Here is a 24,105-nt window from a genome sequence, read left to right as displayed (position 1 = left end):
AGAAACACGATCAAACAATCCAACGATGACGACTACATATTTCATGTCCATTCATTTCTATTAACAAAAACAATAAGGCTCACTTCTGAATCTTCCAAACACTACACAATCTGTACGAGGGCACAAAGTTTTGCTGAGAAGGTCAAAGACAGTATGTGACATCGTTCAATAATTTGTTTTAGTCACAACAAATTTATATCTTTTCATCTGATGTTAATTGATTTTGATTATCAAGGATATTGCACACTTGCCACTTGACACTTTTTCTTGAATATTTTTGTATATCGCTACGAAATGTAGTTGGGCTGATATCGACAGGTCGACCAGTATTGACAGCCCTCCCTCATCAAGACCGCTCATCGATATGTGGAAGTATCGCGGGGGCACGAACATTACATTAGCATTTTAAAAAATGTGGTGTGAAGCCTGTAAACAGGAACGGTGTTATTAAGCGCAATTCTCATGGGCTAAAGTATGTCGCATCAGCACCGCAGTTGCTTCCCAAGGTTAATTGTGGGATACCCTCCAGCTCGCTATAAACCGATTTGTCTGGGTATGGGCAAATAGATGGCCTGCTAGAAAAATGCTAAAACTCATGCTGTGATACTTAAAAAGTTCACTAATTTTTCGTATAAAGCGCTGATCTTTATCCAGATAAATAGCCGCAGACAGAAAATTAATGTTGGCGAAAGACTTTGAGGAAGTAACATAGTTAAAAGTCCAATGGTCTGGCAGCTACGAGTTAGGCCACTCTGCTCGAGCTGTCTACAAACCGCTAGATCGGTAGTATCATTCCATACATGTACACTACCGCAATGCTGAGACCGGCAGGCTTGCAATGGAAGCCAAAGCATATGGCGATGATTTTTTCTTTTGCAGATTTTCAGGAGCGCACATAAGCGCTTACCCATTTGTTCAATTTGAGCGTGTGGTTTATATCGCTCACAAAACCACTCGTCAATTCTTGACTGAGACGACACTCTTACAAACTTATCGCGTGTTTTACCTAGTTTTTGCAATTGAGATAATGCAACCACATGATGCTTGTGAAGCGGGTTTGTGCTGTATTTAGCAGACCTTACGATAATTATTTGCGGTGAAAACGCGGTTACAAATGCTTAAAAAGGCAATACCTGGGTTGAAGGTAGAAATACCGATGATTGATTTAACTATTGTATAACAAAATATCTTGCCACTTTAGTGCGATGTATTTTAGTTGCTCAGATACGCTGTAGCGCGTCTCTTGGACCAAAGGACGAGACAAGCGCGCGTCCCGCCACCATTAGAGCTTTAACTTATCTCAACGATATAGTCAGCAATGAAACGTTCCCATCTCAGCATCCTCTGTGAGATATATATACGTACGTGAGATTACCTGACCTGTATATATCGCAAAACACATAGAGTAAAGCTGGTGAAGCCAGACCTTGACTAAAGAATACTTCTTTGAGCAATGGGCACGTTACTTGATGTTGTAGACTCAGCACAACCATCACATCATAACAAAATTAAGCCATGATATATATTATTAGGGAGGCTACATGACTCGCAAGGCAAAGCCCCTTGTGTTGTCTTAAGACCTTGAGACTCGTGGCTTTCAGCCACCGAGATCTCTTTCAACCGAGACATATTACTTTTAAGATGTATTTTCCAGGAGTCCGCAGATCTATGTTGCCATGATCTTCCAAAACGTATTCATCCATTCAGCAAGTTATCGCAGACATACCTAATCCTAGATCTATGAGGCCACGAAAAAGTGTTTTTGCTATGTAAGGTTATGACTTACCAACGCTCCACAAAAATGAAGTGCGTAGCACTGAGAGCTGTAGTTGGTCCATGGTTTGTATACACTTGTCAGATTAAACCTGTTGCTCAAATACGATTCTAATACAACAAAGTACTTTACGAATCTATTGCTTCAAAACACTAAATGTGGAGTTAAATTGAATATGAAAATTCCAAAATTGTATGTCCATTGCGATTCGCACGAATCCGCACCGAGCACTTCATATGCCTTCGTATATTTCTTACTCTAGCAGAAGCGCATCAACCCTAAATTCATCCAAGTTTTGCTGGCTATTCTGGGCCTGGTAAGGTGACATCAACGACCAACAAGACTACATTGATCTCGCTGTCTATGAGGTTAAAAGAAGCTCAGATTTTTCACGGTAAATGCAGATGGCCATAATGGTTTTGCATTCTATCGTGAAGAATCTTTTATGGGCTTTGCGTGTGACACCAATTATTTGTACCTCGCATCTGAGAAATGGGGAGGCATGCAGGGCCATTGTTGACTCTGCGTATACAACGGCGTTGGTCCACAGCCAAAAGGCCACTGTTGTGAGTCTCAGCTTGGCTGAGATTCTCGCCTTTGGTGTAAATTGTAACTTGTGTTTTGCATTCTATACGGTATTCACAATGCTCTGGAAAACAATTATGCGCTAGTGAACGGTCTCGCTATACACCTTTACAGAGATCTTGTGTTGGACATAGTCTAGCAATTTTTCTGCTCTGACGAATACAGAAGATATTTGACAACATACGGCAAACCTGATTATACTCAGCAAAGTCTCGCGAAATCTCTTTCATATGTTGTAGCGTCTGCTTTATTGAGGTACTGCACGTGATCGCACATTCTTGTGCATGGCCTAAGCTACAAGCACGACGTGCTAGCTGCTTCTTTGAATGGAAATGGGTACAGTCCATGACTATTCGAGCAAAAGGTTCTTTCATCACCTATCATTAAAAGCTTTACTGTTTGTACAAATGGCTTAACTTTAGAGAGATCTGTGGTAGCCGGCAGGTGCCTCCACGAACGTGTGACTGATTCCTTTCTGAATAATTAACACCAGCACTTTGTAACCGCCAACGAGCAACAATCAATTTCGGGCTTTGGTTTGCCAGCTGTGCTATTCTATTTAAAACAACAACATCGACCGGATAGACAAGCGAGTCTAGGTAGCCCGGAGTGAAATACGCAGTTTATCGGGATGCAACCACAACAAAGATACGGTCTTTTGAATTCTGCCGTCAGATTGACGACAAATGATTCCGCGTGCGATAGGGTTGCCGTACATCTTGCACAAAGAAACCTTTCATAATCATACGAGCTGTAAATGGGCTTAAGGCCGTCTCAAAAATCAAATCGTCTGAAACACCTCGTGTTAAAGTAAGAGGTGTACGAATCTTTGACTCGAAGTTGAAACTAGCTAAGAAATTCGTACAATAGCTTTTGTTAGTTGTAGCAGTAAAACTTTGATCAAGCATTGTGTGCGGTCAGCATTCTACACGTTCTATAAGCTCTTCATATGGTGCACCCGGCACTGAGATCCCATTATGTTTATTAGATATAGAGACTCAATTTGATGTCATATATGGTTAGGCAGACTATACCACGAGCTGTCCACCTCTGCAATGAATCAGAACGCTTTTCGTGTTTGCACGAAGTTGAGACTGTACATGTTAATATCATATCATAGACAGCTGTAAGCTACAATCTCAAAAGATTTACAGATTGAATCGATGAGAGACGGCACCTCTAGATTTTACTTTTGCTGAGACGATAAAAGCGACCGCATGGCATGGTCGCTTAGGTGGCTCCCAGGGCGTACACATTTTAAGGCGATGAAATGTTGTGAAGCAATAAATGCTGTTGACTTAGTTAGATTGATCGAACTAGGTTTGCGGTGAGACAGAGTAGGACATCTCTGGAGTAGAAATTCAGGACATTATCTGTGTCGGAAGATTTGACCGTGTCACAGACTTACAGGAAAAGGTTCCCACCTGTCGTTGCTTGATAAATCCCGCGAAGACAGGCATATGCAGAAGGACCACCCTGGTTCTATGGCTGATTGTTCATCTTTGTCATGTTGTAAACAGCAGGGTCAACAACACCAATTGACGTGCCTATAGTGCAAAGCACTGAAGTCTCAAGGATTCATGACAAACAATTAATAAACTCAAAAATAGAGTTACCGGTTTTCCGAGGAGGTGTATTGCTTCACTTCCTAGAATGACATTCATAAGGAGTTAAGGAGATTCTAAACCGATGCATGCATGATATTCTAACGCGGTAAGATCGCTGAGTTGGTATTGAAGGAGGAGCTAAGCTGACTATCCGACTTAGATGAGTTTGTCACTGAGGACATTTAGTGCAAGGAGCGGACGGAGCAATGTTTTTCAATGTTCCTATAAAAATCGATCTCAGTCGAGGATCGCAACAGCATTTCGATGAGAGTCCTGCCACATGAAATGCCCCTCAGTCGAGTGTTCATTAGTGTATTGGTCAGGTTTCAGAAGCAGAATGTTGTGCAACACGTATATCGTCAAGGAATGAATACACTGTTATTGAAGGTTTCTTTTTGCGCAATGCACATAGTCAATTGCTTCAATAAGCACCAACGTAATTTCAGAAAATAGTGAATAGAACACATTTTTTGGGGATGACTGTGACCACAATAATGGCACAAACGTCAATTTTAAAGTTGGCATTCTCCAGAACGGCATAACTTTATAGGTGCTCTCAACGTGATGGGTGGTTTTATCATCATGCAAGTGCGGCTCAAAGTTGAACGCAGATCTTAGAAGCAAACAATACTGCTCTGGCTGTCAGAAACACCAGCAGCTTTTAATCGATTGGTGATGCAGCTATCTGCACGACTTAATTTAAATATAATTAATTCGCTCATAGTCAATCAGAGCACGGGAAAATCGAATGTCAACATCAATTTTCTGTGTCTATGGGCTGTTCACGGATGTATGTGCTTTCATAATTTGGTCACGAATGTAGCTCAATGAGTCTTTGGTGCTGACGAGATCGTGATCTCGCATAGTGCCTAAGTAATTCTAGCTAAACTTCACGTACATAGTGCCACTACCAAATGATTTTTCAAGGCTGGCTTGGTTTAAGCAAGAGTTTAAGCAACTATAGTGCAAACTATGTTTCCATTATGACCTATGCGAGTTCACGATCAGAAAGACATATAGCAAATCGACCAACCGATCAAATAATATTTCACCAACAATAAACTCGGCAACAAGGATTTCCAGCTGGTCATTCTAATCTATGCTCCAAATGTTCACTCGGTTGCAAGAATAAGCATTTTGTCAATCTACAAAAAATATAAGGACTATGTGGTTATGTGCTGCAATGCATGAACTGCATAGATGGGTTAAAACTGAGCTAGTGTTCCATGAGCCAGCCAAAAACCAGCTTAATAGCAAATAGAACATTGTCGTGAGCTGGAAAGTACGTTTACAAGCTGGATGTATCTAAGCTTAACGACACATTCAATACCATTAGCATCAAATTGAAGTAAAGAGCAGCCTATTGGGTAGACGGACACGTCACAGACGACGTAAAATGGTCATTCCGGGATTTAAAACGCTTTTGATCACAGTACTACTGCTGCCATACTTTAGCAGATTGAGGACGAGTTGTTTGATATTGGCGTGATTTGCACTGTAATCGCTGCCACTACCCTCACATAGACTTCAGTTTATAGAAAAAGCGCTGCAGAATGGCACGAGTATTGTGCAAATGGATGGTCTGGCAAAACCACTTCCTGTGATCGTTTGAGATTATTTACTGACCAATACGCTATGGCCTTGATCTTAACAGTGTCTGCTCGCAAGTCATGCTTTCAAATGAAAGTCAATTTGGTTGGCGCAAAAAAAGCATTTGTTTATGTTGGCAACCCGCCCATTGAAGCGCATAGAATCGAGCGGTGACCATAAACGTTTGATAAAGATGTTCATATTGCGCTTCACTCAATGAAGGGATAAATTATCGAATAAAGACTGTACTTCTGAGAGATTAGACCAAAGTACCGGGATTACCAGACAATTGAACGTCGCTGGTGTATTTGGCAGACCGAGAACATTATATTTGGCAGACCGAGAACATTATTGGCCGCTGCCGGTACGCCCAGTTTGGAGTATTGACTGTAGCGTAATGGATACTGTGAGTTAAATCATCGTTCGTTCGGTTAAAAGCGCTAAACATGTAAATCGTCAATGTTTCTTGTCAGCAAATCACATTTAATAATCAGCAATCGGGACGTATATTGTAGTTGCATTGATCTTACTGCAAAGTAAGATCTCGAGCCCAATAAGGCGATGAACGCCAAATGAGCTGGTTTGCTTTCTCTCACCAAACATACTTATATATAGTAAAGAGATTGTAAGATCGGACAGGTCAATGACTTGTTAAGCAATACCCATTCCAGGAACAAGACCAATTTACCGATGCTGCGGATGTCTTATCAGCCAATCGTAGCCTCTCAAACATAAATGAATAGGTTCTCAAGAAATGCTGCTCTTACCCTCGCACTCGGTGAGTTTAATGCCCGTAAAAACATATTCTTTCCAGAGAAAAAGTGATAATGCGGCGATTAAACCCTTCTGTACCTAATTATAACATTCCGTACATGCTCCAGATCAAGCTCTTCAAGCGGAGGAGTGAGAAAAAGTTGCATACCTTGGGACTCCTGCATTGACTTTACTCATTATTAATTAATGTGCTCGCCGAAAACTTGCGAAGCATCCATGCCCCGCGCGGTGGGTACAAAACCCGATTTAGCTGACTCAAACTTTACCTCACAATCTGACAACGATGTACCATCCGCTTTTTATGCCAGGGCCTCAACTTTCTGCTGCGTGCCTTACAGTAGTCTTAGTTTATCACAGAAGTTCTATCTGGGGATCGCACCATGGAGTCGCTTCGATTCGTCTCAATGAATCAAGCCCTGAAAACCAATACAACAAGTCGTTTTTTCTATCCTACCAAAAGAGATCTCCGAGGCCCCACCTCCTCCAAGTATCCAACCAACAGATTAATTTCTATTCTCTGCGGCATGTGATCGCAACCTTTCTTTTTATCTGGAAATCGCGGATCGCAGCCGATTCTACCAATCGAGCTTTGACAATGGCTCTAATATCATTCTACAATCCTATATACCACAGCGAAAATCCTTGCCCACATCAAATTCGATTCTGCTTTCCAGCAGAGGTCACTTCATGACCCATCAAAGCCCCTCATGGAGTCGTGGCATATGTAACCTCACTTTGAAGTTACTGATGGCTCATAGCGCTCCAACCAGGCCATATCCAAGATGAACTTACAACTTTAATTGAGATCTAGAGACAGACAGCGCTCTACGCTGCCCAAATTCACAAGATTTGAGTAAGAATAAAACACTCGTCAGCTTAACGAATCAAGATGCACACATATGTATCCGCGCTTACTATCGACACGTTTCAACTTATAATCAACTTGTTTTGACAGTTGTACATCGCCCATAATTTCACGACGCTATTAATTTTATGAGAATTTTAAAAGTGCCGCAAAGACAAGGACGGACGTTAATGTAGACAGGAAGCAGCAGTGGGCTGTGAAATCTGCATCTGTTAGAGAGAGTTCTTTCAGGCCGAGTCTCATTGATCTTGACCTCTACAAAATGCAATGTAGCTTACTTCTTCCTATTTATGCCACATACTGCCTACTGCGAAGAGTCGTTTATCCGCGATAGATCTTGCGTCCAGGATCTGCGTGGAAGATTGACCATTCGTACCCTTTAACTTAATAAGCTTAGGACTAGCAGCACTCTAATGCTTTTCTTTGACAGAGGTGCAGTATGCGGGATTATCTCACCGCTTTTGGCTTTTTTCTTGCGCGAGACCTCCCCTCATGGAATAGCTTGTGCGACACGTTATTGCTCAGTTTGCAGCAAGCCAAATTTATGGCTATCTCAACCTCTCATATCCAAAAGAAATTGTCATGTTTTGTCCTAAAAGGGTGTGTTACAGCTGTCCCTCGGAAAACTAATTATTGTGGTCTAAAATATACATGAGTTGGTCGAGGTTACTTGTTATTCGAGTTTTATTGCGAAATTCTTTCAATAGAAAAGTGAACTCAATTGCGGAATTACATTTACAAAAAATACGTTACCAGCACGTTTAACAAATGCCAGCGACTCGAGATCTGCAATTAAAAGGCCAAAATCAGTGGAATGAGTCAAAGTGCGCTTTAGACACGGGGCTACTCAGAAGTTTAGCCTTGTAATCACTTCATTTGGTACTAGCAGCAATTTATAATAATAGTCGCGAGTTCGAGGCATGACAGATGTTGAGCTTTCGGGCAAACTACCCCGTGTTGCAAATCATCCGCAACTCGATGAAGCCTTGGCAACATGGATGCTTCAATGCCAGACAAGGCATGTAGCCATCACTCGAGATCTCATTAAAGTCAAAGCAAGAATCTTTGCTGGCCGACTTAGCTTGCGTGAGGATGCAAGCAAATATTCCAATGGGTGGCTGCAACAGTTTTAAGAAAGGAACAAGCCGCGTTGACAAGGATCCATGGTGACAGTGGCACAGCAGATCAGGCAGTGATCGATGCTACCCTTCCTGCGTTCTTAGCAGTCATTGTTCGCTATGAGCTAAAGGATGTGTTCAACATAGTTAAAATTCGTATGAATATAAGCAACGCATTTACATGAGAGTTCCTGAATTGATGTCTTCATAGGATTTTTTCATTCCATGGCTCGAGAAAAGACCATTGCACAGCAGCAGATTGGGGAACGTAGACAAATCAAAAAGTTGGTTTGCAATTATTCATAGTCTTTTAAATGAGAAGGGTGACTAAATGTCATTCTCCTTTCTGCATCATAGTACCGCATCACTATTGCCTCTGCTGCCAACACAAATGAGTCAGAGAAGCTCAAGCCACTGTTCATTGGAATGTCCAACAAGTTTCGCTATTTCAATCCTAAAACAGGAAAGCAACTGGGTTTCTATTATCGCAGCAATAAGAAAGCGGGATGACCGGCGCCCTCTCCCAGAAGTGGTCGAAAAGGCTTGACAACGACATGAAGATATAATATGTATGCGCTTTAGATATGATCTCAGCTATCTCAATCACTGCTTTTAGGCCAAAGATAAGCAGATCCATCTTTTACTAGATAGCGCCACTTCTAACATAGTCGACGATCACGAGGTGTATAATGCCGAGGTGGCCCTTCTTCCTCCAAACTGCACGTCAAAGATTCAGTGGGATAATCTCCGCGTTTAAGCGACATTAAAGGCTTTGTCATTTTCGAAGTGCTGCTGATCGTGACAAGCGGATTTAACCAACATCTATCAGCTAACCGCAATGAATTTGGACCAAAGCAGCTTGGAAGAAGATATAAGTAGCTACCGTAGCCAATTGCTTTCGCCACACTGATCTCTTTGCAGAGCCTTTTCAAATATCGGTACCCAATATGGAGGAGCGATACATTGAAATCGACCTGTGCGATGCTATCTAAAGGCTTCCTCTTAATATTTTCTTGGATATTAAAGTATTCTTGAGGAAAACAAAGCCAATCTGAATTTGAATGACGACGAGATTATAGCCATCGTTCGGGAGGTGAAAAAGAGGAGAAGGACGTAAAGAAAACGAGGATGTGGAAAAGCAGATAGTCACGAATCTGGAAAAGCAGATAGTCACGAATCTGGAAAAGCTAAAGAGCCTAGCAATTACTGCTTCACTGCTGGAAGTGACGAATCCCACAAATAAAGTGGTACTTAGGCGCATTCGAGAGCTGCGAAAATTCCTCAAAACGAAGGCGACAATCCAGACTACCATCAGTTCGTGGCTGGTTTCAAATTAGTCCAGCATGATTGCTTGGCATTTGATTGTCTTCTACATCAACAAAATCCATTTTTGTAAGAAAATGTTAATTAATGCAGTACATAACGTCGCATTGTGTCAATGTGACAAAAAGACCCGAAGGGAACGAATCAGGCAAAGCGCAATATACTCGGGTAACTCATGATTGGCTACTATGTTACTAGTTATGAGTTAGGTTTTGGCTACATTAAAAAAGCCTGGCGGAACAAACTTTTATTGTTTATACGAGATTATGAGAACCCGGAAATGAGTCATCTGTGTGAGAACGCAACCTGTGGCTGCCAGCACATTTCAAAGCTTGTAAATTCCTCAACAAAAATGCTAAACACTTCTGAATCTGAATCCGTTCATTGTGATAGCGCGTTTGATAGGATGGCTAACGCTCCGAGGTAATAGTTTATCGCTTTCAGCCCTCAGTCATCACTATTTTTCAACACTAATTTGTCGCCCGTAATTGAGCGTGCCACTGATCGAGTCATTCCCGAACCTTCCAAAGACCAGAATATCGAAGTCAACAACTAATTAGTTTAAACTGTACCTTTCGTTGAAAGCGTCGCTACATATTGAGTTGGGTCCCGTTGGCCGCAACCTCCACGGCATAAAAACTAACTTTTACAGACTGCTCTGTGCCTTTTGGGTTTAAAGTGTCTCAAAAAGGTTGTGTTGACCGAATCTGACTAAAAGCTAGACTCTTGTATCCCTCGTTTGAGAGAGAAACGACTCACTAATAATAGTACTCGAGGCTTTGCCACTTAATCGATGAGACTCTTACAAGTCGAGTCTAAAACCCGTGACCCTTAAACAATAACAGCATTTTCGGTTTTGATTTTTTTGAGCGACTTGTACAAAAACTTCCAACCTTAGTTGCAAGTCACGTTGAACGCAACAACACACGAGATATATTTCTGTACACTCGGTGACTACAATTCTTTTACGAACAGCATATTCCAGATATCTTCAGAATCGTAACTTCGTCCTACGAAGAGACTTGTACAGAGAAATTCACCTTCTTCAAAATATGGTTTGATTGTGGCTGGTTTGTCGCTTTATTGCGTCATTCTAGCAATGCTATGTTGTAGGTCAACGTCTCGGATTCAAAAATTCTTAATGTCTTCAAAACATCTTGTGGTGGGCAAACACCGAAAGGTTGCGCACGTACTTCTCGATTTTTTTTACAATTGAACCAAATTTATTCTGGATGATTGTGCAAAATCACAGTAAACTTTGGTGCAATTGTGAATTTCAGGAACCGAAATGTTGGATAGATAATGAAAATTTGTAAAGAACATCTTCGAGCTGCAATCTAATCCATACATTTATCAAATGAGATACAATCACGTAGCATTAGTCTGACAAACATTTATTCTGGTTATATGTATGTACTCTTGGGATAGCAGAGCTTACCAGAAATCCGGCAGAGGCTTATGGTATTACTCCGGGTAGAAGCACATGAGCTTATCCTCTTTGCATTTGTTAGAACGAACTATTAGACTCAAGCATTTAAAAAACGTGCACGGCAACCAAGATTTAACACTTGCAGTCAACTCCACAATTGAACTGTAACGAATTGTGTCCTCTGCGAGGCTGGAAGATAAACGTTTGAGCATCTGTTGCCCAAACTAAGACACTTACTTCTATCGTGAGTGCAAATTATATGAGAGAGCTGGCAGTCAAAGATCCGGTTGCGGAAATTGCTTGCCACTGGACGCATATCAGCTTTGATGATATACCACGAGGATCGCCCCAAATGACACATACCAACAGGCCACTGATGCTAAGCGCTAAGATCTTTGAGGAACTAGACGATAAAATTGCTTTTTCTGGACGAAAATAGTCGAGGCATCGATGAACTCCGCCATAAGTGACCACGAAAGTACTATGGGCTGTAAGATTCCCCGTTTCCCTATCAGGGCCTTCACCAGAAACTCTGATAGAGCTAGAAATCTCTCTCCAGCGTATGTGGAAGAAATTTCGAGACGATGATGGTATATAAGTAGTACGGTTGGCACCAAAGGAGGAGCTCGGTCTTAAACATGATGAATGGATCTGTTATTTGGGGCACTAGAAGAATACTGGGATAGGAAAGTGGGGCAGCAATCATGAGGATCTTTTTTATCCTTTGTCGAGTCAAATCCACGATGTGATGGCCAATGTTCCACCACACGCTTTTACCTCCGGATAAGGGAGTGCCTACTTAATACGGCAATGGCTCGTACAGGGCGGACAGTTTTCTGTCATCGACGCTTGCTTCCGCGCAAAACACGAATCGGGTTTGGTGGCAGAAATACTCGCTTCAGTCGAAGTCGATTTTCCGTGTCAGATTAGCTAACAGCAAGTGCGAATTCTTCACACTTAGCTTTAGCCACGATTTCGGTGCAACCACCGCTTTTTATATTGGATAGCTTCGGGACAGCATGGTCGGCTGTACTTTGCTAAGTGCCTTTAACCTGATCGATAGAAATCGTTGAGCGACAGCTATATTATTCTCACGGCAGTGAGTACTTCGAGCGACATTTCTGAGAAATGCCTCAACAATTGTCAAATGTACCAGTGGAGTATTATCATCTGGCGACGCAGGCATTCAGATCATATCGTGGCTATACACATGTATTGACATATCTTGAATATCACGGGAAGTTGAATGAGGCAAACCAAAGAACACGTGCGAGACTGCTCGAATGTATGCGCCAAAAAAGATATTGACAAGGGTGCCGAAAAGTCTCCCTTTGTAGGTTGCTTCATTGATACACTCGGCCTGATTAGGGTGCGCCAGAGTGGGGGTCTTCAAGTGTGAAAATAACTGGATACTGAAGTGTTTGTATATGGGACATGTTTTGGCAAAAGACTTCATCTTTCCATTTCTTGATTGTCTTCTTGGCTCACCATCAAACTGCTCACCAAACCTCGGCCAGAATAGCGCAATTGGTAACGCCACCGATACCAGACAAGGAAATTTCGTTCTTATTTAAGCGCAAGGGAAAGCGTCTCTTAAAGTGGTAATTGGTAAATAAAGCTGATGTTTTTAGCGAGATTAGCTTAAGTTTCACTTCGATCTACAAACATTCTGGTAGATGCTTTTGTTCGATAAACTACGATGGATTCCTGCTCTTACCAGGTGAAATGGTCGCGTACTACTTTAAGAAAGTGGGGCCGCCTGACGTAAAAAAGCTAACTTGGCAAATTTATTGGCAATATCATCGATTTCAATCAAAAAAAATGGTCATAAAATTTGAAAAATTAGAAAACCTATCTGTGCTACAGACAGGCGGACAAAGCAGCCATACATCCAGCGAAAAGTATAAAATCCCGCCGCTATAGCAAACAACTTATTGTGATGACGTATGTCCACGTAGCATTACGTTTCTCACGGACACCGTCCGCTCATCGTCCGCTCAGCCTATGCATAACATTGCCCTGATAATTCGTAAACCCGACAGCAATGTTTAAAATACCGTAAAATTCGATTCAGTATCTTGCCAAAATCCTGATACTTATCAATTAGCGCACATCATCTTCACACACAGATCCGGGCAAGAATTATGGCTCACATAGCAGCTTTGAAAGCCAGCTAATTTGCGTGGTGTGTGTAACGGTAGCTACTCGCTGGCATAAACGGCGTCATCAAGCATAGGACACTGAAACGCTGTTCGATGGATAGTTCTCGAAATAAGTTACTGTACAACACAAGCGCCAGTTTCTTTAGACTGTTCTCACACGCTAGCAATCAGGTTGACGGAAAGTCGCGGACAACATGGTTGCGAGCGCACGATTAGATTGTATGCTGATTGACAGCAACGAAGCGCAACACAACCCAAGTATCGAGTTGCGCGAACATTTCTTTGTTTGCTTAAGTCGTTGTGTTGAGTTGAGTTGATGGTATTCATTTTTTCTCAAATAATCATACTCTATGTCATCATATTACCTCGTGATTATGACCTTTTTCGAGTGGCTCTAATTAAAATTTCTTTACTAATGACGACAACCAACAAACATCGTATCAAGAAGCTCACGGCTGAAAAGGTGCAAGAGTTTCGTGATGAGATCGTCAAACGTGATGGGCAAGTGGTAGACTTAACGAATCGAGGTATTGAAAGCATTATGAGCCTTGAAGGGTTGCAGACTGCTACCAAGCTGGATCTAAGTCACAATAAGCTCACGAAACTCTCGCAACTCAAGTCGGTGCCGCGCGTGACGATGCTTAAATTGACAGACAACAAACTTAGCAGTAGTAGCTTGACTGAGATTCAATATCTCAAACACCTTGTCATCCTTAATGTCGGGGAAAATCTCTTAACGCGAATTCCGTTCGAGGTGTTACGTAACCTGCGTACGCTCAAGGCGCTAGTGCTCAATAACAATTCCATATCGGCTCTTGATTGGATACCGAAGCTTCCCGAACTAAATTCACTTATTTTAAGTAACAATCGCATTTCGCAGATTCCGCAACGCATTGTGGATGGTCTTCCAAGTCTGAAGAAAATATCCATGTACGAAATTGTATCAATCGTGCGGTTGTTAGATGATGCCTTACTTTTGCCATGACAAATGATTGATACAGCTCACATAATTTGCTCGAAGAGATTCCAAATTTAAGTCAGCTGACAGGGATTACGGAGCTGCGACTATCGCATAACCGAATCAAGACCATTCCAGCACATTTAGCACAATTGAGTACGTTCACTGATGGTTTTTTGATGCGCGTCTAATTTTTGTTGACTTTTGTGGTGATTCTTAATTTTGTTAAGAAAATCTCAAGGTGCTGGAACTAAGCCATAATCTTATTGACGACTGGTCGGGTCTTGAAGCTTTAAGCTCACTTGAAAGCTTGCGGCAGTTAAATTTATTAGGCAATCCCATCTGCGGATCAAAGCTTGAAGTCTCTACGAAATTGGCAAAGGAGGACGGTAGAAAGGGTGTCACTGATGGTAATGATGAAGACAGCGCATTTGATGTTATTGGCACTGATAGCAAAAAGAAAAGCTCTGAAAGCAAGGAGGTTAACATTTCTGAAGAGGAACAACAACTGAAGAAAGCAAAGAAATTGGATGCCAAGCACAAGCAATACAACTTTAAAATGAAGAGGCTATTTCCACACTTGGTTGTGCGTGATGCCGCTCGTGTGCTCGATAAGCGAGTACATGGTTACGTTGCGCCACCTAAGGAGCTGAAGAAATCGAAGGTATCCAAGTCGGAAGAAGTGAAAGTTGTTGCAGGAAAGCGAAAGCGAGCTAGTCCCAATACAAATGGCGTAAAAGAAGTTGATATCGCAACATCCATTGAAGCTAATGGCAAGGATGCTGAGAAGCTAGAGACGAAAAGCATTCATAAAAAGCTCAAAAGGGAGCAACTAGCGGTGGACAAGCCGACTTCGGATATTGTTGCGACCTTTGATTCCGACGAAAAAGCAGCAAAATATCTCGTAAAGCAAGTGAAGACTAACAAGCCGATATCTAAGGATGTCAATCAGGTAACACCTAAAATTGACGCCAAGGCCAAGACAGCTGTCAAGGATAAGATCCGAAACGATAAAAAGGACCTACGGCAGCCGAAGGAGATTGCCAGTGGTGTAGTGGTCGTGAAAAAAATTAAAAGAACGACAAAGAACAAAAGCGCTGTTTCCAAGCCTTTGGACTTGACGCAAATTGACTTTACGCCTCAAGTCGGTTTTGGTGGATCCTCCACTTGGGATTAAAATTGTAGCATAGTATTTCGAGTTCAGCACACCAAATAGACTTTCTGTTCAAATTGTCACATTATTAAAATTCAAGGTCTAATTTTTAACGTGAGGCAGAGAATATGGCGAGCAACGCAATCGGCAGCTTTATTGCAAAGTTTATGGCACCCGTGAACAAGGCTGAGGACGATACATTGGTAAGTAGATATGGTCCGAGTATCCTGAATAGAGCAAGTGATTAATACTTGGCTTATTGATGCAGACACACTTGTCACAAGTAGCCGAGGGCGCGAAGTGGCGGCTAGATAACGACTTGCCAGCTCACAAAACGGTTGGATATCATCGTCACCACCAGTATACGAGTCCTGAGGGATTCCCGGAGGTGCCGCGTCAATATATTGTGACAACACACAGTAAGGACCGAAATTACGCCACTTACGCTGCCAATTCGTATTCGTCAGCTATTGCTATCCAGGAAGAGATCAAGACGCGCCCATTTTAACTTGGTGAAGCTTCAAGTGGACTCTCATGTGAAAAAGACACGATGATACAACGAAGGGGAATAAAATGAGAATATAGGTAAAGCTCTTTATGGTTGTAGGCTCAAGTAAGCAACCAACATTGTTATCAATCTCAGTTTGTAGCCACTGCTGAAGAATTGTACAAGTAAATCTGACAGCCAAAGTAAAGGAAATGGCCATCAGATAGTGAGAGATCTCATATATGATCTCAAATCGACAACAAGCGTACTTTAGTTCCTTTGTAATCACGCTGATCGTCGATCTTCCAGCCTGGGATTGAAAATACGTATGTTACAATGCGTACATGTAGACGTCGCGCTTCTTCCAACCTAAATGGTAGCAAGATCTCTCGATAAATAATACTCGAACAGCTAGCTCCATCATCTGAAGCTGTTCGTACTTTGGCATAAGCATCTTAATACCCTGCAAACGCCGTCCCCACATAATTGATTAGGATATAATTGCTCGCTTAAACAAAGTGCGACCTACTTGAGGCATGAGATATAGAAAGAGAGCCGTCGCCCGCGTAAGGTCCACGTTCAGGGCGTTGCCATATTGGATATCCACTAATGCTTCTAATCCATGCTCCTTAATTTATTGCAGCACGAATTAAAAATCGAAGTGTCGACAGCTTTCACAGCAATCGTCACCTGAACACGTGTCTGCGCACGCTTTACCAAGTCGCCATCATATTCCACACCAATGCATCTATAACGTAGAATTGTAACAAAGTCACATTCAAATTACTTTCAAACTTCGACTCGCAACAACGTGGCACTCGTCTTATTTGCCGCATAAACCAATAGCCGCGCGTCGCCACAGCCCAAATCGAACAATACATCGTCACTCGAAAGTGCAAGAAGATCCAGTGTATGGTCTAATACTTCTTTCCCACTGGGAATGAAGGGCGCAAGCTTTGGCCCTAGCTGCGTCGTGGTTGACATTGAAAAGTATGATTTTTGTAATGAGAATTTAAAGTTATCAAATTTAATGTTTGTCGAATTTGTAAAGCGATAGAAAATCCTTCTCCTCACACGAACATACTTTTGATTCAAGCATTTGAGCACATGGATCTGAAAGGCTTAAAAAAGCTCGACCTCTTTCTTCTTTGCCTGCTGCTTCCACTTTGGAAGCATTTCAAAATCAGATTTGCTCATTTCCATCAAGCTTTGAAATTCTGCATCCGAGAGATAAGTCTGGAAAATGTCATTAGTATAAAGAGATACTGGTTACCACTACAGAATAAAGCACTTACTTCTTTTCGGGTAATGTCAATACCCTCGACGCCAGCCTTCAGCTGCTCGTATGTAAATGTTTCTCCAGCCATACCAGTGGCTTTAGCAGAAGTTGGAGCAGGAGATGGAGCAGGAGTTGCGGATTTTAAAACAGAAGCTGGAGCATTTTTCACAGGAACTGAGGCCTCGGCAGATACCCCGGCGTCTTCTAGTGATGTAGTGACGGTTTCCGGCGATGCAGTGGTGACCTTAGGATTTGGAAGCTCCGTCGGTAAAACAGGAATTGCTCTTGCAGCTATTGGAATGGATGATGATAGAGGAGCATTCAATACACTCTGTGGCTCCTCTTCTTGAATGTCTTGTTTCACAATTGCATTGGAATTCTCGGTGGAGTTTCTCTCTTTCTCTTCTTTCAGCTTTTGAAGGCGAGTCTTGTAAGGGTCCAAAAATTCACTTTTTGAAAAGTAGCCGTTATCCCAAGCTATAAAGTTGCTTTTAAACATGAGTGGCTCGCTATTGCAATGCACAGCCACAATGGGTGTGCCAGCATCCCGACCATCCCCTTTGACAACGGCCAGATACTTTTGAGCAAGACTCATGGCCTCGCGTCTCTCTGGCTCGTTCGCACCAGCACCAATCCACACATAGATCGTTGTATAAGTATCCAAGAGAAAGACGTCGTCTGGGTTTAGATCGTCTTGGGCAAAGTTTAAAATCTCACGCGCGTCAAAGTATCCGTATGTGTTCGAGCACTGAAACAGACGAGGCTCGTGAGGGGCTTCAAATGACGATTTGATTTTCGCGTACTCGCCCTTGCCACCAAGAAAGTTCCAGAACTCATCGAATTCGTCTCCTTCTTGGAAAACTTCAATATCGCGTTCCTTTTTGAAAATTGACGAAATCTTCAATGCAATCTCGCGCTCTACAGAGGTACTACCACAACCGTGCCACCCGTACACCGTTTTAGGCGTCACAAGGATAAAGCAGTCTCCAGATGTAAGACTCGACGTCTTCTCATCCACTTGGACGGCAGCAGTATTTTTCTCATTAGTTCCCTTTATCTGGTACAACGAAACGCCGTCCGTATCATACGAATCCTCTTCGTCACGATTTGTAAAAGCACTAGCCTTACCACCAGCGTGCACGATCATCGTCCCATTGAAAAGTGCACGAAAATGTCCCGGTTCCTTGCCTTGAGTCACACGGACTTGAATGGGTGAACCATGCATACTTTTATCCAAAAATGTGGTCAACAGAGCCGAAGCTGCTTTTTCATCGGTTGAGGACGAACGTCCCTGCCAGATGTATATCACCTGCGTAGGCTTGCCGCTCGAGGGCGTCACCTCATGCAAAATAATGTAGCTATCACCATCAAAGAATTGGCCATATTGTTCTTTCGCCACTTCGACCATCTCAAGCTTTTCGATACGCCAAACCGTAACATCGTGCTTTCCGTCCCCATATGGATCCAAACCAATGTCTTCTTCAGACTTTACAGTAGTCTTCACTAACGTATTTACGTCAACAGATTTGTCATTTTGCATTTTCGCGACACCCTGACTCGATTGGTAGCCAAACTCAAGCACCTTTGGCTCAGTCCATGCTTTAAACAGCGCAGTAAACAGTGGCGTCTCGCCGTCCTCAACAACTCGTGTAATAGGTGTGTGTGGCGGACGACCTTCTTTCTTTAAGTACTGGACTGCAATCGTCAAAGCATTCGTACGCTCACTATGAGACGCCATTTTGCCTACCCAAACAAAAATTTCGATGCCAACATCAATGAGAAACACATCTTCACTCTTTAAAATGTCTTTGGTCAACACTTCCGAAGGTGGCGTCACATCTGTAACCATCAAATTGTCGTCAATTGATCCACTTATTCGAAAGATCGTCGTGTTTTTCCTGACAGCAATTTCATGCTCTTCATCCGTCTCAATTGAGCGTGTCACCGGTTCAAAGCCACCGAGAGCTTTCCAAAAGCCAGGAGTCTCAGGTTCCTCGTCCATAAGCGTGACAGTAGGACGACCCCCACGAGCTTCTCTGGTTTTAGTAATAAACTCTAAAGCTTTCGCCTTCTCCAAGCGATTGGCTTCTTTACCAGCGTACAGGTAAAGCTCCAGGCCAGCGTCAAGCACGTACGCATCGTCAACACTAAGTGATGAGGTCTTCAACGGCACTTGCTCAACACGAACCGTGCGTTTACCCTTGATTCGATACAAACACGTCGCATATTCGTCTCGTTTAATCTCATTGAAGCCACTCGCCATTCCACCATCGAGGTATTCCAAACCGGTGGCTTTAAAGTAGGACAAGAATAGCGCCTACAAGATCACAATACTTACGTTTATGTCTACCATATAATCGTTTAAAGCATCTGCTAGTACGCACCGACTCATAGCCCTGACACTCACGGTGCTCGACGGGCACGCCGCCCAGCGCATCGTCAAGCTCCACTGTCTTGTATGCGGCTATCCCACTTTCGTCTGTAGACGTATCTTTGCCCAGCCAGAAATGAATATTCCATGTCAAACCACTAGAAAAGCAATTGACCAAATGGAAGTGAAAGAGGAGAAATCTATACAAAAAAATAATCATGTAGTCGTACGTTGTTGTCTCACTGGTTTTAAGAAAAAGATAGCTGTCACCGCTGTACAGCTTGTGCAAGCTAGTGCTTGGCACGGACACAGGCTTAAGGTTCTCGATGCGCCAGGCTTCCAGTCCCGCCTTTTTGCCTGCTTCAGCGAACGCGCTGTCGCTCACCATGATATCGTTGCTTGAAGATTTTCTGGGTGGGGAGAATATCTATATTTTAAACAAGTTTTGCATTTCACTATTCGCCGAAAAGAAAAAGTAGTAAAATATTTAAGTAAAGTATACACGTTTATTATGAATTTCATATCAAACATCGAATATGATTGATCTTCTTCAATTAAGTAAGAAGGATAGTAACGTGTAACCGATACACACTTGCACTCAAGTGTAACCCATTGGGAAAATGAATACCTTCTCACGACCCATCATTGTCGTAGACCACACTCGTTGCAAATCGTCCTCGCCAATTGATTAGAAAACTTCCGCCAAGACAAGGTGCAAGAGGGTTACAGTGAGATTTGCACAGGGGAAGCTACAACTCAAAGCGTCCACATTGATAATCGCACAAAAGATGAGATCGCACACTGTGTCAGAAGCGGGGCCGAAATCATCTAACGTAGCTAGTTGCCTGTGCTAATTGCCTGGATTGTCCAGCTATTCCAAATGACATACATATTTCAGCTAATACTAATAGTATATGCGCTCTATTTCTCGCCGTGATACTAATTGTAACGGGGTTGCACTTACCAAAAGTGTAACTGGGTTACACGAACCCTTGTATGAAAGGGTGGGTCACACAAGATGGTGTGACTGTACAAAACTGTAGACTACACAAGCTGGTGTAATCTGGCTACACCGTTACAAAAAGCCACTAGTCGTGGGACTGTCAGTTGTTATGCATATAAATTAGTTTTTACTATTTAATCAGGAAAACCTTAGGTTTTAAATATAGGCGGCTCGGCCGCAAATAAAACATATGCTTACAGCAACAATTTCGAACGGAAGTTTATTTGCCTTGGTTAAGGTCCTGGGTACTCTTTAAGGTCGCAAATTACCCTCGCACTTGTTCTGGTATAAGACGAAAGTCGGTGACCTTATGTATGCTTTTCCCAAGCAAAGAGCTACGGCAGCCCCGCTGCACTAATAACCTACGATTAACGCGATCTTTGCTTTTCGGAGTCTATACATCTTCATAAGCATCAATACATCGGTGCTTCCAGACATCCACGATAATACAAAAGTGTAAAATGAATCTCGTGCAATTGTACAATATTGAATTTGGTACATTTGTACGGAAGTGCAAGGTGTACGCACACAATAGTGCAGAACATAGCCTGTAGCACGCACCCTCCTTCACTGTAGAATGTACGGCGGCTCGCATTTCTTTTGTCTTTTAAATCATTGCGCAAAAGTGAGCACTTATCACGCAATCAATGCACGCAGAATTTTCCTCCATTTCTGCGCGCCAAGAAAATGCAGTTTTGCATTGGAAGTACACAATTTCGCGCGGAGGAGCAGCCCATTGGGAAGGGCGCTGTCCTGGTAACTGATGCTCTCAATGCTGTACTTGCTGAGCAGGCTGAGAAGAGCGTTTGTAGCGACTCTCCGAGTCATGGGACTCAACGCCTCCGCCCTCACGAGGAGAAAGAGCGATGACCGCGATTATCTTGTGTACTTAATACTTACACATTTGATTCAACTGTATAAAAAGCATCATCGTACGATTGTACGATATCACAGTAAGCTTGGTGTGATGTGATGTTCTTGAGCATTACGGCATTTAAAAAGGAGGAGACCAACGTACACGCGCGCTGCTAGTCGCACAACAGAAAAGAAATACAATTTTATAATGGAAATTTGGCAGCGTATGTAAATGGTAGAGTGAAATCAAGCGATGTTTCTGGTTTCGCTCCTGAAAGAAGTTGGCAGTTCTAATCTTTGTGCGTCTGAAAACGTGGACTTTGAGAGTCAAACGTTCCTCTGTGCAAAGTGCACGACATTTTAGTTATCTTCACGACCGAGTCGTGGAAGAGCTGTATATTTTGCGACGTGAAAAATAAAAGGTTTTATCTGTCCCCGGGACAAATATGCCAGCATTAGTAAGCTTTGGTCTTTCGTGGGGTCAGGGAGTTGACGTTTACAGGTTCGCCAGGAGGTGCTCATATGAGGAAGCGGTGGGCATTGCAAACAATGCAAAGCAGGGCTTCCGTGTCCCAAGTACAGTATGGGGTGCTGTTAGTGAAAGATATACGATCGCACCAGATGTGTTAAGCTGCAGCAATGCTAGGGAAGAATGGGTAAGGTCGCGGTTCCCGCCATTTGCGGTAGTAGATGAACGCGCGCCCTCTTTTCTCTCAGTTGAGAGATACGAAGGGTTGGATCTCCACGCGCGAGTGGAAGACGAATACATCACGGATAAACGTCAAAATCCAGTAGGTGCAGTGAGGCCTACGAGGAAAGAGCTCGAATATATTGAAGATTATGGAGGTCGTCGCCGTTGGGATGCAGCCTAATAAGAGCGACTGTCTCTTCGCAATGTGGGTCTCACAGCCTAGAATTATCGTTTGTTAACGTCAACGCCGCGGACTTTTTGAATCCATAAGAAGTCCTGGAATATTCAGAAGTGTCAATTACGCTCGAAGCGCGACTGTTGACAAAAGTAGATAGTATGCGGAAGCGCTGAAAATATCGAAACGGATACGATTTCCCTGCATCTTTCAACGGAGAAGATAGTAAAAGTGTCGCATGTAGCGCTTGATTTTCTGGTGAAGGTTGAGGCCTTTGACAGCATGGATTATTGTCTAATCCTGAATAACTATTCGAGTTTGATCTCATATTTGTCACGGTGTAGCTGGATCACTAGAAGTCAGGGGTCGACTGGAGGTCGAATCAGTTAGGTGCCACGCACTTACAACCGGTGAAGCATTGACAAAACTAAAGCAATTCTGGCGCGGACGTGAATTTGCAATAGACGTCATGTAGGAAAAGAAATTGTCCGAGATCGATAGCAACGCCAATTCTTGGCGCCCAGAGCCAGGACCAGTCGTCGCCAAATAGCTGGATGTCGCCGACTGCGCAACGGAGTCGTCATACAATTTGCACAGAGTAAGTATGGCTTTCAGTGTCTGCTGAACAGCTGCACAGAGGTTAGGATTGTGCGCATCCACCAGAAGTGTAGCCAAATTCCTTTCAGATACCTCATGCTGTTAGTTCGCCCCACTATTTCGAGAGTAATTTTGTAATTTCAATTATACTATATCAAATTTATATGTCTATTTTTTATAAAAAGATTGTTCTTAAAATTTTGATGATACTATGTAAAATGTATATCTTGACTTTTTCCATAATCAGATTGTTTTCTATCGTGCGACTATGATTATCATTTAACGTGAGACCAACAGCCTACGTGTATATCGGCCCCTCCTTATCGGCGTTCCGCTATTTTTATAGGTAATAACATCCCAGTAATCATTTATATTTACAATCACACCAAGTGTAATGGGAATTCTGTACAATTGTCAATTATCGTAATGGATACATGTACCAAATTTGTCAGGCCCAACTCCTCAAGATTATAGTACATTAAGTTGCAGCCACACTGAGGCACATTAATATTTTGCATTTCTGATTCACTGCGCAAAAGCAACATCTCCATGAGCTACAGCTGCGCATAGAGGTCCACGCGTTGCATTTCAACGTGCCTACACATCGGAGCATATTGGCATGGGAAGTCTCCTCCCACCGCACCAAATTTTAAGGCTCAACAAGCCCTGACCAAAGGTCGACCTACGGACTAAAAGTGAAGATGCCGAGGTTTTCCCGGCCCGGTGTGTTTCATATTCTCGACCAAACTCCTCCGCTCTTACTCGGCGATACATGGTTTTGTCGTTTCCCAATATGAGGACTCTTACTGCAGCCTCCCTGCTGCACGAGTTTCGTACATAGTACTTTATACAACGGCAGAAAGTGTTTCGACACTCTGCCGTGGAACCCGAGAAGATGTCCAGCTTGTTACCAACAGGCTAAACTTTCCCCAAAGATTCTATCTTGTTCGAATTTGCTCGCAGCGCTGCTTTAGAGCACCACGCATATACGCGTGATAATTTCTACCCACATCAGATAAAAATGCGTGCAATAAAGTCGCGTCACTAGCGCTTCGACGACCACCGATTATCACATCATCTGTGCTTAAAGTAACAGCGGTCGAAGAAACCTGTACCCTCCGTGAGGTATGAACTTTGGGTACTAGAAGCCGGCGAGAGCTCCACTCACAGCATGACTCAGCTATCGCATTAGGCAAAAAAAATTCGCCATTGAAAAATCTTCATATCTTCAAGCCAACTTCGGCAAAGCGGTCGTTTGCCTAAATTGTCGTCTCATGCTTCACTTGACGTAATTCAAAGTTCGACGCGA

At 42.8% G+C, this 24,105-nt stretch overlaps 5 protein-coding genes across 5 annotated transcripts; 2 read left to right on the top strand and 3 right to left on the bottom strand.

Moving 5' to 3' along the window:
• Nucleotides 1-4,251: 4,251 nt before the first annotated feature.
• Nucleotides 4,252-4,516, top strand: PHALS_11987 (uncharacterized protein; the record flags this gene model as incomplete). Its single annotated transcript, XM_024727448.1, has 2 exons — nucleotides 4,252-4,353; nucleotides 4,427-4,516. The coding sequence occupies 2 exons, from the start codon at nucleotides 4,252-4,254 to the stop codon at nucleotides 4,514-4,516; spliced, it is 192 nt and encodes a 63-aa protein (XP_024578024.1).
• A 1,787-nt stretch (nucleotides 4,517-6,303) lies between these two features.
• PHALS_11986 (uncharacterized protein) lies at nucleotides 6,304-6,494 on the bottom strand (the record flags this gene model as incomplete). The annotated part of the gene is made up of 2 exons (XM_024727446.1): nucleotides 6,304-6,402; nucleotides 6,429-6,494. The coding sequence occupies 2 exons, from the start codon at nucleotides 6,492-6,494 to the stop codon at nucleotides 6,304-6,306; spliced, it is 165 nt and encodes a 54-aa protein (XP_024578023.1).
• Nucleotides 6,495-13,642: 7,148 nt separating this feature from the next.
• Nucleotides 13,643-15,892, top strand: PHALS_11985 (Protein phosphatase 1, regulatory subunit, and related proteins; the record flags this gene model as incomplete). Its single annotated transcript, XM_024727445.1, has 6 exons — nucleotides 13,643-14,157; nucleotides 14,229-14,341; nucleotides 14,416-15,333; nucleotides 15,462-15,541; nucleotides 15,607-15,726; nucleotides 15,806-15,892. The coding sequence occupies 6 exons, from the start codon at nucleotides 13,643-13,645 to the stop codon at nucleotides 15,890-15,892; spliced, it is 1,833 nt and encodes a 610-aa protein (XP_024578022.1).
• Nucleotides 15,893-15,977: 85 nt separating this feature from the next.
• Nucleotides 15,978-16,809, bottom strand: PHALS_11984 (cyclopropane-fatty-acyl-phospholipid synthase; the record flags this gene model as incomplete). The annotated part of the gene is made up of 6 exons (XM_024727444.1): nucleotides 15,978-16,016; nucleotides 16,095-16,194; nucleotides 16,266-16,288; nucleotides 16,355-16,453; nucleotides 16,516-16,573; nucleotides 16,637-16,809. The coding sequence occupies 6 exons, from the start codon at nucleotides 16,807-16,809 to the stop codon at nucleotides 15,978-15,980; spliced, it is 492 nt and encodes a 163-aa protein (XP_024578021.1).
• Nucleotides 16,810-16,947: 138 nt separating this feature from the next.
• PHALS_11983 (villin-like protein) lies at nucleotides 16,948-19,863 on the bottom strand (the record flags this gene model as incomplete). Its single annotated transcript, XM_024727443.1, has 4 exons — nucleotides 16,948-17,061; nucleotides 17,121-19,421; nucleotides 19,489-19,633; nucleotides 19,706-19,863. The coding sequence occupies 4 exons, from the start codon at nucleotides 19,861-19,863 to the stop codon at nucleotides 16,948-16,950; spliced, it is 2,718 nt and encodes a 905-aa protein (XP_024578020.1).
• Nucleotides 19,864-24,105: the final 4,242 nt, after the last annotated feature.

This window comes from Plasmopara halstedii, assembly GCF_900000015.1.
Source record: "Plasmopara halstedii genome assembly, contig: Scaffold_555, whole genome shotgun sequence".
Lineage (NCBI taxonomy): Eukaryota > Oomycota > Peronosporomycetes > Peronosporales > Peronosporaceae > Plasmopara > Plasmopara halstedii.
Note: the sequence above shows the minus strand (reverse complement) of the source record. Positions and strands in the feature narration are given on the sequence as shown.